Genomic DNA, 17,329 nt, shown 5'->3' with positions numbered 1-17,329 from the left:
TATATATATATATATATATATATATATATATATATATATATATATATATATATATATATATATATATATATATATATATATATATATATATATATATATATATATATATATATATATATATATATATATATATATATATATATATATATATATATATATATATATATGTATGTATATATATATATATATATATATATATATATATATATATATATATATATATATATATATATATATATATATATATATATATATATATATATATATATATATATATATATATATATATATATATATATATATATATATATATATATATATATATATATATATATATATATATATATATATATATATATATATATATATATATATATATATATATATATATATATATATATATATATATATATATATATATATATATATATATATATATATATATATATATATATATATATATGATTAGGTTATTACCATGAAGACATCATTTGCTTTCGCAATTCTGAGATTTTTGTGTAGGGAAAATTCTAAACCTACTTGTATTGTGTAATGGGGAAAAGGAACTTATATACTAACTTACTAACTAATACAGAGAGCGAATCGATTCAATTGAAGATTGCATCGATTTTTGTCGGAATTTGCTTATAATATTATGTGACATTACATCTAATGGTTCTATATTTGTGAGTCTGTGTAACTCATTTGTACTAAACCAGGGAGGACGCTTCAGAATCATTTTCAGAATTTTATTCTGAATCCTTTGAAGCGTTTTCTTCCTGGTGGAACAACAGCTTGACCAAATTGGTACCGCATAAAGCATGGCTGGTCTGAAAATTTGTTTATAAATTAACAATTTGTTTTTTAGACAGAGCTTAGAATTTCTGTTTATAAGAGGATATAAACATTTAATATATTTATTACACTTTGCCTGGATTCCTTCAATGTGATCCTTGAAAGTGAGTTTTTTGTCATACGTTAAACCTAGGTATTTAGCTTGATCAGACCATGTCAATTCCAAGCCATTCAATTTGAGAATGTGATTATTGTTTGGTTTAAGAAAAGAAGCTCTTGGCTTGTGAGGAAAAATAATTAATTGCGTTTTTGCTGCATTTGGTTTAATTTTCCATTTTGACAGATAATCACTGAAAATATTTAAACTTCTTTGTAGGCGACTGCAGATCACTCTTAGATTTCTACCTGTGGCTAACAGACTTGTGTCGTCACAGAATAGCGATTTCTGACAACCAACGGGTAGATTTGGAAGATCAGAAGTGAAAATATTATACAAGATTGGAGCTACACTCGAACCCTGCGGAACACCGGCTCGTACGGGTAGCAATTCAGATTTACAATTCTGATAGCTAACCTGAAGAGTACGATCAGTTAAATAATTTTGAATCATTTTGATCAAATAAATAGGAAACTGGAAATCAGACATTTTTGCTATTAAACCTTTGTGCCAAACACTGTCGAATGCTTTTTCTATGTCTAGAAGAGCAACTCCAGTGGATAACCCAGAAGATTTATTTGATTTTATCATGTTCGTTACTCTGACAAGTTGATGAGTAGTTGAATGTTCATGACGAAATCCAAACTGCTCTGGTAAAAAAATTGAATACTCATTTATATGAGTCATCATTCTCAACAAGATAATTTTTTCAAAAAGTTTACTGATTGAAGAAAGTAAGCTAATTGGGCGATAACTTGATGTTTCTGCTGGGTTTTTATCAGGTTTTAGGATAGGAATTACTTTAGCGTTTTTCCATCTTTTTGGGAAGTAAGCTAATGAAAAACACTTGTTGAAAATTTTAACCAGGAGTCTCAAGGCAACATCGGGAAGATTTTTAATAAGAATATTAAAAATTCCATCATTACCAGGAGCCTTCATGTTTTTGAGTTTCCTAATAATTGATTTAATTTCATCAAAATTCGTCTCGATAATGTCATCGTGTGATAACACTTGGGTTGAAATATGATCATACTTCAGTGAGACTTCATTTTCAATAGGACTCACAACGTTTAAATTAAAATTGTGGACACTCTCGAACTGCTGAGTAAGTTTTTGAGCTTTTTCGCCATTTGTAAGAAGTATTTGATTTCCTTCCTTGAGAGCAGGAATTGGTTTCTGAGGTTTCTTAAGAACCTTAGAAAGTTTCCAGAAAGGTTTAGAATATGGTTTAATTTGTTCAACTTCTTTAGCGAAATTTTCATTTCGCAAAAGAGTAAATCTATGTTTAATTTCTTTTTGTAAATCCTTAACTATGTTTTTCATAGCAGGATCACGAGAACGTTGATATTGACGTCGACGAACATTCTTCAACCGAATGAGCAGTTGAAGATTGTCATCGATGATAGGAGAATTTAATTTAGTTTGAGCTTTGGGAATTGAAAGATTTCTAGCTTCGATAATATAATGATTCAAATTATCAATTGCTGTGTCGATGTCCGCAGAATTTTCTAAAATAGTTTCATGATCCACATGATTTTCAATGTGAGATCTGTAATCCAACCAATTAGCTCTATGATAGTTGAAAATATAACTAATTGGATTAATTATGGCTTCGTTGGAAAGTCTGAATGTTACAGGAATATGATCTGAGTCAAAGTCAGCATGTGTAATCGGTTGACTACAAATGTGACTTTGATCCGTTAGAACCAGATCAATTGTAGATGGGTTTTTCACGGAAGAGAAACAAGTAGGATTACTGGGATGAAGAACTGTGAAGTAACCAGCTGAGAGTTGATTATGAAGTATTTTACCATTACTGTTATTTTGCCTACAATTCCACTGGACATGCTTAGCATTTAAGTCCCCTATTACGAAAAATTTCGATCGATATCTTGTAAGTTTTTGCAAATCGCCTTTAAAGAAATTTAATTGTTCGCCGGTGCATTGGAATGGCAAATATGCTCCAGCGATGAAATAAATTCCATGAATGGTTTCAACTTCGATTCCCAAGCTTTCAATAACGTTAGTATTGAAAGAAGGTAAAATTCGATGTTTAATTTGCCGTTGGACAAAAATGGCAACTCCACCACCCATTCCAGTAAACCTGTCAAATCGATGAACCACATAATGTGGATTACTTTTCAATTTTACATTTGGTTTAAGAAAAGTTTCTGTCACAATGGCAATATGAATTTTGTGAACTTTGAGAAAATTATAAAATTCATCTTCACTCGATTTCAAAGATCGAGCATTCCAATTTAAAATATTCAAATAATTATTTAACATCACTGTTAAATTTTAAATTCATTATAATATTATTTGCAAATTTCCATCCGATTTGAAATGCTTCAAAAAGTGATGAAGTCGAATTCATTTGGATGATCATTTGAAAAAGTTGATCTTGTAGGTAGATCATTTTATTTTCAGTTATATCGCCTAAATCGACTTCATTTAAAGAAGCGAATGGCATTGAAGGAATATTTGTAGGTAGACTGCCATTAGAAGAAGATGATTTGGCCGGTCTACCTTCATGGTAATAACCTAATCATATATATATATATATATATATATATATATATATATATATATATATATATATATATATATATATATATATATATATATATATATATATATATATATATATATATATATATATATATATATATATATATGTATGTATATATATATATATATATATATATATATATATATATATATATATATATATATATATATATATATATATATATATATATATATATATATATATATATATATATATATATATATATATATATATATATATATATATATATATATATATATATATATATATATATATATATATATATATATATATAACAGGGCTGAAAAGTCACCACTTGTGGCTGAACACCCAATTAAAATCTTAATAATTTAATTTTAACTCATATTCCAATAAATAGTTATTTTAAAAAAAAAATAAAAAAAAAAAAACTATCGGTGCTATCGCAATCGATCGTACCGATACACCATTCCTATTCATGTTGTTCTTTCTCCCTTCCTCCTGGATACATAAGCCACAAGTAAAATACAACGATGTAAATCAAACTGGCTCCTCCCATTACAACCTGTATCGACTAGAAATTATAAGCTAGCTAGGTGAGTTTAAAACAAAACGATGGCGACCGGACGATCAGGCTTGCAAGTAACAAAGTGATAGTGGTTATTGGTGCTCCTTGGGAAGAAAAACATGAACGAATTAAACAAAAATGAAGGCCAACACCGCCATATCAGAGGACAATGTAAATGAAAGTGATAAACAATCGTTCTGGACCTGCAAACGTTTACAGCAAAAGTGCTAAAGAAAACATGGTTTTAGTGCTACTAGACAATTATTGTGAACAATAGACTGTGCATCAACCAACATATGCTGTCCAGAGTAATAATGATGATCGCTGATATGTTAGCAGTCTGTACATCAATCAGCATATGCTGTCCAGAGTAATGGTGATGACCGTTAATATGTTTATAGACCGTGCATCAATCAACATATGCTGTCTTGAGTAATGGTCCTGTAATGGTGCTGTCCTGAGTAATGCTGTCCTGAGTGAGCAAATCAATTATTACACGATGTTAGACAAAAAAGAATTAGAAGAGTATTTAGTATTGGTAAAGGAGATAGAACAAGGAAAAGGAACAGGAGCTTTCGCACCATGTTATTACTCAACCCATAAGTCTTGGATCTAGAAGAAGATACAACAGAAGCCTAGAAAAAAAGAGAGAGAGTTGCAATTTTTTTATACAATATTTAAAAAACGTGCTTAATCCACCCAGCAGTGAGATGATACCTTTTTCATCAATCGGCATGTGTTTGTCGCGTGAATATTCTTCGTTGTGTTCAGTTTTCATGAAATTATTTTAATGACCGTCGTTTTAAATGATTTGTAAATAAAATTTTGGAACTGCAACACGAATCGAAGATAGAAATTGTATGAAATCCTTAAATTATTCCTTTCAATCTAAACGTGTGACAATCGATTAAGCATTTCTAAGTTCTCTTTAAAATTTTTGTCATTATTTGTGAGATTTCCAGAAACGGTATTCAGAGACCAGCATAACACAAAATAGTTCGTATGTCCATGAATTAGTATGACGAAAAAATTTAAACAGTTTTGAGCCCAACTTTGAAGATTTTTTAGTACCGTCATCTTCAATGGCGGTTTGAATTTTAAAAACTCTTAACTCTGTAATTTCAAAATTGGAAGTAGGAACCGGATCAAATCTACCAAATGTATGGACCATAAATTTATTTTAATTTGAATTTATTTATTAAATTCGTTTTGGTCTTCTTTAAGCTTCGCTATTCCCGATACTTACGGAAACGGAATTCGGAAATCGGTGTAGAAGAAAGTCAATACAATTCGCATAATGGATTGTTAAACATCTCATTAGATTAGAAATTCGTGAATGACAGTGTAGCCATCTTAGAGAAATCGTAGTGCGTTCCACATAAAATTTTTGGGTACTCTCCGGAATAGCAAACCAAATACCGCTAAAACTGAAATTTGTTTATTTGGTCATCTACTCTCAAAATCTGTGAAGCTGATAAACCCAGAAAAAAATATGTGAAACTTTTACACTAATCATCCTGTATCTCCTGAACCGGGAATCGAATCTGATTGAAAAACAAACAGTTTTTATGAAACCTTAAGACCTTTTATTTGAATGATGGATAGACGAAATCGGTTCAGCCAACTACTGGAAAACTGGGTGACATTGTTTTAATTACATAACATATAACATCCTGTAGTTCCGGAACCAGAAGTTGGATCCAAGTATGGTCTCGGAATATTTTTATAAAGTTGGAGCGAATTCTATACCTATTTTTTATAATTATAAAAAAGGTAAAAAGGGTAAAAAAACAAAAAAAAAAGTTTTCCACACTGATTACAAATGAACGATCCCTTTTGGGACGACGAAGAGCTGTGGCTCTTAATTGACGACTTCTTCCAGGAGGTCAGAAATAGTTAAAAACGCGCCTAGCGAGTTGAGTTGTTTTTTTCTACCTCATGGTAATGTAATGATCAAAAGAAAATGGGAAAAGGCCAATCCAAAGAATACGACACTAATATTAATATTAACGAACACTTAGAACAGACTGTTACTAATCACCAGAACCACGAATTTAAATTGTGGATCATAATTATAATACGTATAATTTTATTGTTACTACAAATACATAAATTGCTGAAAAATGGTGGATCCAAAAAGGATTCAAATCTGCGCAAAGCATTAGTACGATAGCTTATTTACTGAAAGGCAGGGGCACGAGAGAAGATAATGTCAGCCACCCATTACGAGTTCTGATTGGCGGTGATGAAATCGAAATGGTCGACGAGTTTGTGTACTTGGGCTCATTGGTGACTGCCGATAATGACACCAGCAGAGAAATTCAGAGACGCATGTTTTCAGGAAATCGTGCTTACTTCGGATTGCGCAAGACGCTTCGATCGAGCAAAATTCGCCAAAGGTAAATATCAAGGCAGTTAAGAATCAGCGTGCACTGGGTGTTTTTGAACGAAAGGTGTTGCGAACTATTTTTGGCGGAGTGCAGATCAAAAACGGTACGTGGAGAAGGCGAATCACCTGTTGCTGGGAGGACCAACTCTCGTCCAAATGGCCAAGGTCGGGCGGTTATGGTGGGTCGGGTATGTTGTTAGAATGTCGGAGAACAACCAGGCTAAAATGATCCAAATGGCCAAGGTCGGGCGGTTATGGTGGGTCGGGTATGTTGTTAGAATGTCGGAGAACAACCAGGCTAAAATGATCCTCGATAATGATCCGACCGGAATTAGAAGAAGAGGCGCGCAGCGGGCAAGATCAGTCGATCATATTGAGGGCGACCTGCAGACTCTTCGCAGCTACCGAGGTTGACGTCGAACAGACACGAATCGAGTTGAATGGAGACGCCTCCTGTGTAAAGCAAAGACCCGCGTGGTCTACGACTGAAAGAGTAAGAGTAAGTTAACTACTAAAATGAAAAAACTTTTAATAGTAATAACAGTAATAATAACACTAACGATAGTAACAATATGTTTACTACTGAATATTTTTCAAGAGCCAATAATAATTAGCAAACACTCACTAAATTAGATGTGTCATTATACTTAAAATTCACGTTTTATCTTTTTCTTAAATATAAAGAAAATTTTCCGAGGCTCGGAGGGCCGTGTGTTATATACCAATCGATTCAGATCGATGAACTGAGCAAATGTCCGTGCTTGTGTATGTGTGTTATGAACTAAGAGGTCGAGATCTCAGAGATGGCTGGACCGATTTTGATCAAACTAGTCGCAAATGAAAGGTCTCCCCGTCACTGAACGCTATTGAATGGTTTTGAGATCTAATGTTCACTTTTTGAGTTATACGAAGTTTTATGTCAAAATTTTGACAATATCTGTCACATTTGACCTTGAAAACAGAATATTATTTAAGACTTAGATTCCCTACGGTAATAGCTATCCAACAAGCCATAGATTGTCAAAATCCGTCCATTTTTAACGGAGATATCGATATTATTGTGTAAGCGACTTTTCATCATAGCCAGTACTAAGAGTTTTGAGCGCTGAATGACAAAGTAATGTCTGGGAGTAACGTGGAACACGATTTTTTTACAATTGCTTCTTAGTACGAAAAAGACTGTGTACAGTATACTTCTTCATGAAATTTTGCCTCGGACCGATTTTAGCACGGTTGGTTTTTGGCAACATAAAGCTTGCTTTAGATAAAATTCAAACAAAGACAATTGCCTGTTGCAGTGCCCTTAGCAAATTTTCCTTCGAATTTGCTAGTATTGTAGAAAAAGTAAGAAATTGTGAATAGAATTTTTTATAGAAGCGTGCACATTTTCGAGCATTAGTCATCGCAACTTTGTTATAAAACCATAGACAGTTCCGAGCATTAGTCAGCGCAGGAATGTTGTAAAAACAAAGCTATTTTTTTTCACGGACACTGGTCACTGCCTTTGGCATAGTGACAGTGGTCTCGGCTTTCGGTAGAACTTCGGAAGAAAGTCGGATGAACTTTCTACTTAGAATCACAAGCTCAGCTTGTACTAAAATCTTCGGGCTTCACCCGAAAGTAAATGTTAGGAGCTTAAAAACCCATAGTTGGGAAGAGTTAGGAGTTAGTTCAGTTTTAAAGAGTGCGCGGTAAATAGCCGTAAGTCTCGGGCGTCGGCCCGTAGACAATTCAAGTCGTCGTAGTCGGTTAGCAGTGAGTCAGTATCTAGCCATTTATCGGAGTTGTTGCACAATTAATCAGTTCCAAATAGTAAATAAAATAGTGTATATAACCGTTAGCAGTGAGTCAGTATCTAGCCATTAATCGGAGTTGTTGCACAATTAATCAGTTCCGAAGTGACAATGTGATACGCGATAACCGATCCTGACTAGCGAGTTCAACAAAGTGGCAATCACACAAGATCTCACCAGAAGAAATACAAGTAAATCAATTAACATCTGTTATAAAAGATTAAGAGTGTGAATATATATTAGTGAAGAAAATAAAGAAAAAGGAAAAAAACGTATTTTTGACAAAGAGTGTTACGATTTTTCGTATAGAACAGAAAGAAACATCCTCCTTCGGTATTTTCCTCCCGCCCCCGCTCGGCCGAAAAGGTGCTTGCAAGTGGTGACAGCGGTTCGATGCAAATGGTGACAGCGGTGGGTGACAGCGGTACTGTCCGCGGTGGAGAAGACGCGGTACGCGCAGCAAGGATACGCCAGGAGTACGGGAGAGGAATTTGAAATTGAGGATGTTGGGCGAAGCAGTATTAGTATGGTGAGTCTCCATTATTTTTTCTGATTATTTAACCTACAACCAACGAAATTCGACACACGTTCGCTTTAGCTTAAAAAAAAAGCAATATCACCAAAAATTAAAGTGAAATTGTGAAATACTTCTGTTAAGAAAAAAAATGAGCAAATGCACAGAATGTCGTCCCATCATTTGAATCAATAAAGAATCTCTCTATAATGGCTTCTACATAATGGATGTGAGTTGTCACGCTTTCTCTTCCAGATGTGATTCTTGCTTTCGGTAATAAATAAAACAGTTTCGTATTGATAAACTTAACACATACATACAAAGCATACAAAGCATTCTGAACAGTCCGTTTTAAAAGAAATTACCAAATCATTAGAAAGCAAAATACAAGGAAAATCTATTAGGTTGACATTAGCGCTTCTACAGAACAATCTTTTGACTGACTCATATAAAAGATTTTTCTGATTTGTTAAACTCGCGCTCACAATGACCAATATTATTTGTTTACGTTTTGACCACGGTCAATACGAGCGCATGTGTTGAAGAGAAAAAAAACAACACCGCGATAATAATTACAAAAATGGCCATACAAACATGAAGGCCTAAGAAGTTTTTTTTTGTCTCCTTCGTTGAAGAGACAAGAAAATCACGACCAGCTGAACAGATAGCACTGGTGTAATGATTATAAGGTCAAGGTGAATAACCGAACCTCACGCGTATGAGCGAAGGAATCGGTAATTTGACGCATCATTTTGCGAATAAGCAAATGTAGCAAAAGTAGCCGTACTTCGACTGACATAACAAAGCAAGGCAGCGAGTTAGGCACCAAGAGTGCATGCCACGAGGTATATACATTTAAAACGGTGGTGAACCAACCCGTATGGGCGGAGCCTACGGAAAAATGCGTTGCTAGGCGACACACCAAAACAATCGCGGCCATATTTGCGGCTAAAAGTCTGGCAGCTGAAATAAGAACAGAGTACGGGGAAAAGAAGCGGTATATGACAATAATAACAATAAACCGACATTGACTTTGAGTACGGTATGACTCACGCGGGGTGAGCAATAACGATCACCCGCAAACGAAGGGAAATATTTCTAGTTGTTTACAACGAAAAATGTATTGAGCTAAATTAACGAAGACGTTCACATATGTCAAGACTAGAAGAAATAGGCGAGTATATTGCACACGAATACGAAAATTTATACAAAAATAAGACAAGAGCAAGATCATTACAAGGGATCCTAACCAAGAAGGAAACACTTAAGGAAGCCTTCGCCGAATTCGAACAACTGATCGAAGGTTACGAATTTCGGGTCTCAGTAAGTGAATGGAACAAACTGACAGACCTTTATAACGTCGTGCGAACAAAATATGCCTCCCTGACGGTACATATCGGTTCCCAAAAACCGAGGCCATTCAGTGCGGATTTTCATGGGTCATTCAATGAGCTCAATGCGTTCCTATATCACATAGAGCATTTTGCGGATGAGATACCGGAAGGTATGCCGCACAATGAGCTAATTTATGTCGTTTTATTGAAACTTAAAGGAAAAGAAGCAAACAGCATATTAAAATTCAGAGCCGAAACTTGGCCTAAGACAAAAGCAAATTTAGTAAGAGAATTCGGTGAGGTGATTAAAATCGAAAATGTGTTAGCAGATATGGAGACTTTAAGACAAAACCCGCGAGAATCTTATAAGTCATACAAAAAACGCGTAATGAAAATAAAATAACACATAGAGCTATATAATAAAGGCGTCCAGGGAAACAGCGCATTAGATAAGAATTTGAGGTTGCATTGCATAGCAGGCCTGAGAAACGATGATCTCAGGAGAACGGCCCAGGGACAAAGAAACATGGCTCTGGGAGAATTACTAGACTTTCTCGAAGAGCAACATGTAGAATGTGAGCGGTTATTAGACCTAGGAGAGAGACTGAGATGCATGGAAATCTCTGGCTCACGGAACGGCAATAGGCAAACAAGAAACCACAGAGAAAGGAACAGCTTTAACAATACGAATACTACAGCAGACAGCGATATGAGGCAAAATTACAGGTACCCGCAAGGAGGAGGATTCAGAAAAGCACGTGAATAAAAATGATAACATTAATGCATCGTATCAGAGCAATTATGAGTTATACAAAAACGACGATCGTATGCTCCCCGGTTGTGGGACTAATATTACTCATGAAGAAGAAAAAGATTTTATAGGCGGAGAGTGTGACGAGGAAGACAGATGTTTCCTTGATTTAGATACAGATCAAGACGTAATTCTTACGGAAAATAGAAAATAAGGTCAAATATCTGGTCGAGACCGAACGGATAAAGTATTAAAATCACTAAATATGAATCATTTAAAAAGAGAAAATTTTATGGATATTGAGAAAATTATGGCATCATATAGCGATGTATTCTATCTGAAGGGGGATAAATTAACTATCACTGATGCGGCAGTGCACGAAATTGAGACCACGTCAAACGTGCCTATCAACAAACGGCAATACAGATTTCCAGAAGCTACAAAGAAGCATATTAATGAATAAATTGAAGAAATGCGTAGACAAGGTATCATAAGGTCTAGCAAAAGTCCGTGGAATGCACCAGTCCTATGTGTTCCCAAGAAGGACGATGAATTTGGTAACAAGAAATACAGAATCGTGGTTGACTTCAGGGCTTTAAATTTAGTCACAAAGCCATTTGTATACCCAATTCCACTAATTGACGAGATTCTAGACAATCTTGGAAACAGTAAATATTTTTCTACGTTGGATTTAAAATCAAGGTTTTACCAAGTACCAATTAACTCAAAAGATGCAGCCAAGACAGCGTTTTCAACTCCAAAAGGCCACTTTGAATTTACAAAATGCCTATGGGCCTGCGTAACAGCCCGTCGATGTTCCAAAGATTAATGAATACGGTACTTTATGAGATAGAAGGGGTTAAAGCAATCGTCTACCTGGACGATATAATTGTTGTTTACGTATAGTATAAAGAGAGAAGCGAAACTGTTATACAAGTATCAATCCTCTTCGAGAAGTTAGGTTGGATAATTTCTAAATGAGCCGCTTTGCGCAGAAAGTCAAGAACTGTACACGACAAGGTAGAATAGTCCACCGACTCATTGTGTGTATTGGTGATCGGTTTCGTTTTTTTGGCAGTTCAGTTCAGTTCAGCCTTCATTGCGACAGGTCGGCCACCAAGGCCAAAGTGTAAATTGTAGTAAATGTAGTGTAGTAAAAGTAGTAAAAGTAGTAAAATATAGTTTGATTTAGTAAAAGTGCTGAAATCGTTTTTACTTACCTGGTACTGCGATCCTCGTCTTTGGTTGGCTACTACTTACCCGGGGAATTACTTACCTGTAGATGTACTTGCCGGTTGATACACTGCTGCTGTTGAGACCTGAAAAGAAAGGTAAAAGAAAAGAAGAACTGTCCGCATATTTGGCCTCGGACGTTTTTTATTTGAACCGGAACACACCAAGGTAAGGCCAAAACATTGGTGCCGTGACCAGGATCTTTTGTGTTCCGGAGAAGCGACACGGCGTCGGTAGCACCATTTTTATTCGGAGAATAAAGGCGAAGCTCCGCCATCACGAAAATTATTTGGATCTTCGAACGCCATCATCCGACGGAGAAGTAGCCATCACACTTGGGGAAATAACGCCATTGGTAGATTTGGATTCGCTAGGAAATTTTTGATTCAATGCCTGGTTGACAGGCTCACAAGGTGAGTACCTGTCCAATAAATCTACTTTCGCTAGCGTATCTACTTGGTCGTTATTTTGTTTCTTCTCGGTGGCTAATATTTCGACACTACACTACTGGATCGCTACCGATGGATGAATGGAGGCTGAACTAATTCGGATGGTGATCTTGGAACGTTTATCTTTTTTTGGATGGAACAAGTGCACATACAAATAAATATTAATTTCAATATACTGCTTATTTTGCTACATCAAGTACTGAGCCCTGGATGCCCGCGGGCAATTTTATCGACATTTGGTATGTGGATTGAATGAAATAGAAGTTTGATTGTTTGTGTGCGATGCAGTGAAGATGAATGTATAATTATCTGTACAAGGCATTTGATACAGGTACAAAAGGTGAGTACCTGTCCACCTATTCACCCAACAGTGCGGAAGGTGTTTCGCTTTGTGTATTGTTTGCAGATTTGAATGTTAATTTTTGAGAGCTTCTGACTGAATGCGAGTGTGATTTTGACGAATCTGCAACTGTGACGTTCGAGTGTTGGCATTGCGTAACGAGTTTGAGTGATACTTTTCGTATATACTGTGCTGGAGGAGTAATTTGTTGGCAATATTGATTCTTGATTCTCGCGAAGTTTTTCTGTTTTGACATACAAGGCCTGGTAGACAGGCTCACAAGGTGAGTACCTGTCCAACACACTAAATTTCTCTCGCGAGGTGCTTTCCTGGTGTTTATTTTCCAGAATTATCTGGTTTGCTGCATCATTTTTTTTGTAAATTTGGTCTTGAACGTCTAATATGGGCAAAAAGATGAAATCAAAGATTCATATAAGAGACAGTATAGTCGATTTTTTGTTTCGGATGGAGAGGTTCATGATGAGCACGGAGTCACCGGACGAAAATCAAATTAGATTTCGACTGGAGAAGCTAGAGACGAAATGGGATGAATTCGAGGAAATTCAGTGCGAAATCGAGAGTGCTGAAGATCACGAGGAGAACATCGCAGGCCACCGACTTGTTCGAGAGGAGTTCGAGGAGAAATACTTCGAGGTAAGGGCGGGGCTGGTAGGCAAATTACTACAAACGGTAACGCATAATACGACACATAATACAGCTGTAGCTTCATCGGCGAGCATGCATACATACGTACGTTTACCACAAATAAACTTGCCTGAATTTGATGGGTGTTTTGTAAAATGGCTTGCATTTCACGACACATTTAGAGCCCTGATAGATTCGTCTTCCGAGTTGAGTGGTATCCAAAAGTTTCATTACCTGCGGGCTTCTCTTAAGGGCGATGCTCTAAAACTAATCGATTCATATCCGATGAGTGATGCGAATTACAGGGTGGCTTGGGATGCATTGATCGCTAGGTTTTACAACAAGTATTTACTAAAAAAGAGACACTTGAACGCTTTATTCGAGTATCCGAAGATAAAAAAGGAATCCGCTGTTGCTATTCACGACATCATAGACTGTTTTGAGCGTAATACAAAAATTCTAGATCAGTTAGGCGAAAAAACGAATGGCTGGGGTGCGATGTTGGTTCATCTCATGGTTTCAAAATTGGATGACGTTACTCAAAAACGCTGGGAGGAGCATGCTTCAGGTGACGATGAACCATCGTTTGCCGTATTAGTAAACTTTCTGAAAAAGCAGACACGTGTGCTTGATGCAGTTTCTGTGGATCAACACTCTTCAAGTTCAGCTTATTTGTCTTCTCCGAACGGTGCAAAATACAGACCAGCGAAGGTATCGGTCAACGCGGCGACTGAAAGTTCGGGTCCAAACTGCATTGTATGTTCCGAGCAACATTCTATTGCAAGATGTCCGACCTTTTTTAAGTATCCAGTTGATAAAAGACTGCAGATCACCAACTCTAAGAGATTGTGCAGTAACTGTATGGGACGTAATCATTTGGCACGAGATTGTCCGTCGAAATATCGGTGCAAAACCTGTTCTAAGAAGCATCATTCTTTACTTCATCCCGGATTTCCTGGTTCTGGTTCATCTTCTGCGGCAGGTACAACTGAGACTGGTGGGTCTCCATCGACTTCTGGGGCTGCGTCGAACTCTGGTGGTTTGGTTTCTAGTTCGGTCGCATCTATATCATCTAACATGGCGATGGGGGTCACAGGATCGCATATTTTCCTGGTGACGGCGATACTGAAAGTGAAGGATAGATGGGGACGGACACATCTCGCTATGGCGTTGCTGGATTCAGGTTCACAGGCAAATCTCATGTCAGAAAGACTATGTCAACTTCTCAAACTTCAACGTAGCGACAAGAAAGTGGAAATTAGTGGAATCGGACAAACAAGAAGGCAAGGAAGTATCTACGGTTGTTAGCTCGCGTACGCTAGATTTTTCGTTGCCAATGGAATTCTTGGTTTTGGGGCAGGTAACAGACAATCAGCCATCTACGTCTATACCATTAGCGCATTGGCATCCACCGTCCGATATGGATTTAGCTGATCCTGAATTCTACATTTCGCGTCCGATTGACTTGGTACTTGGTTCACAGTTTTATTACGATTTTCATCTTATGGATGGTGGTCGGTTACAAATTCGTAGGATCGACAATACTCTTCCAGTTTTCGTCAACACGGTTTTCGGATGGGTTGCAGCAGGTGAATCCGATTGGAATGGTGGAATATCAACAGTGAGCTGCAACTTAGCTGTAACAAAATCGCTGAATAAATCCATCGAAAGGTTTTGGACAATCGAAGAACTATCGGAAACGCTGCCTCGGACCCAAGAAGAGGAAGATTGTGAATTACATTTCCGGAATACGGTCAGTCGTGATACAAACGGGCGATATGTAGTGCGCTATCCAAAGCATATGAACTTCCACGAAATGATTGGAGAATCGAAGGATGCAGGATGATTGGAGAATCGAAGGATGCAGCAATACGAAGATTTCAACATTTGGAAAGGCGGTTGACGAAGGACTCCGAACTGAAGAAGCAGTACTGTGAATTCATGCAAGAGTATCTAGATCTGGAACATATGAAGCTCATCGGTTCAGTGGACGGTTTACGGGAAGAGCAAAAACCAGTTTGCTACCTTCCTCATCATCCAGTTTTCAAGGAATCAAGCTCAACAACAAAGGTGCGAGTCGTGTTCGATGGTTCAGCAAAAACTTCTACGAATTTTTCTCTCAATGATGCTCTTCTTACTGGACCGGTAATACAGGATGATTTGCTAGATCTAATGATACGCTTCCGCAAACACGCTGTCGCTTTGGTTGCCGACATAGAAAAGATGTATCGGCAAATACGCGTACATTCAGAAGATACACCATTGCAGAGAATTGTCTGGCGTTTCAACCCATCAGAGCCGATTCAGGTTTATGAGCTTCTCACTGTCACCTACGGTCTTTCTCCATCGTCGTTCCTGGCAACACGAGTGCTTAAGCAGTTGGCTTTGAACAGTGCGAGAAACCAAAAATCAGTATCTGTTGCAGTAGCGGAAGATTTTTATATGGACGATTTTCTATCGGGAGCGGAATCTGTTGAAGATGCTAAGCGATTGCGATTCGGTGTACAAACACTTATGGCGGAAGCAGGACTACAGCTTCGAAAATGGAACTCAAATATCTCAGAAGCTTTGGAAATTGCCCCGGAAGGACCCACCATTCTACATATTGAAAAGGAACCGAAGGTGAAAACACTAGGAGTTGCCTGGGAGACTGGACCAGATCAGTTTTGCTTCGACGTTCGCGATATCAAACATGGCGAGCAATGGACAAAGCGAAAGATATTTTCGGCGATAGCTCAGTTATACGATCCTCTTGGACTTGTGTCACCTGTTATAGCTTGGGCTAAGATTCACATGCAGCAGCTTTGGTTATCTTCCGTTGGTTGGGATGATCCAGTTACCGTTATTTTAAACGCTAGATGGGAAGAGTTCTACGTTCAGTTACCTGAGTTGAGATCGTTCAAGATACCAAGATGTTTGATTCTAGCCAAACCAACGGATACTCAGTTTCACTTTTTCTGCGATGCCTCGGAACTGGCATACGGAGCTTGTATTTATGCGCGTTCGACCAACAAGGATGGCGAAATCAAGGTTACGCTCATATCATCAAAATCTCGTGTAGCTCCACTCAAACGGCTTTCTCTACCTCGCTTGGAGTTGTGTGCTGCTCTTTTGGGGGCCAAACTATACGCCCGGGTCTCAGCAGCATTACGGATGGAAGGAACTTTTTGCTGGTTTTGGTCAGATTCCACCGTCACTCTACACTGGATACAAGCAGCAGCCAACACTTGGCAGACTTTCGTCGGAAATCGCACTTCTGAAATACAAAATCTTACTCGAGGACATAACTGGAACCACGTCAAAGAAGTCGAAAACCCGGCCGACTATGTATCTCGTGGAATGCTACCAAGGAACTTCATCGCAAATATGATTTGGCTCGAAGGCCCAGGTTGGCTCCAAAAATCGCAGGAAAATTGGCCTGAACACCATAATCCAGAACCTCCGCCAGAAGATATTCTAGAGAGAAGAAAAACCGTACTAGTAGTTCAACAAAACTCGACCGTAGACTGTCTATATGAGAGATATTCGTCATTTCTAAAGCTAGTACGTGTTACAGCTGTGGTGATTTCGGATTAAGAACCAGAGTGGTTGACTGGTTTTTCAATAATGAATGTGTATTTTCATTTCTACTTATCTCTAGCCGTACAATTATTCTTACCGTAACTTATCGTTTCCTACCGGACGTACCTGGAGCGGGAGAAATCGGAAAAACTATAGAGAGGGAGAGAATGTCATGCTAATGGAGAAGGACTGGTAAAAACGTTCACAGCTGTGGCCCAGCTGTGATGTCATAGATTTGGTTATCGACCTCCG

At 37.2% G+C, this 17,329-nt stretch overlaps 2 protein-coding genes across 2 annotated transcripts in view; one reads left to right on the top strand and one right to left on the bottom strand.

The window, feature by feature from the left end:
* The window catches only part of LOC131427131 (uncharacterized), a 395,071-nt gene that overhangs the window by 85,499 nt on the left and 292,243 nt on the right, over positions 1 to 17,329 (bottom strand). The window lies entirely within an intron of this gene.
* LOC131428963 (uncharacterized) lies at positions 15,359 to 17,092 on the top strand. The gene has a single exon (XM_058593019.1). It carries the CDS (start codon positions 15,359 to 15,361, stop codon positions 17,090 to 17,092), a length of 1,734 nt encoding a protein of 577 aa, XP_058449002.1.

This window comes from Malaya genurostris, chromosome 2 (assembly GCF_030247185.1).
Source record: "Malaya genurostris strain Urasoe2022 chromosome 2, Malgen_1.1, whole genome shotgun sequence".
Lineage (NCBI taxonomy): Eukaryota > Metazoa > Arthropoda > Insecta > Diptera > Culicidae > Malaya > Malaya genurostris.
Note: the sequence above shows the minus strand (reverse complement) of the source record. Positions and strands in the feature narration are given on the sequence as shown.

What these genes read in the sequence shown, in the direction of transcription:
- LOC131428963 (XM_058593019.1), top strand. Translation starts at nt 15,359, where the DNA reads ATGATTGGAGAATCGAAGGATGCAGCAATACGAAGATTTCAACATTTG.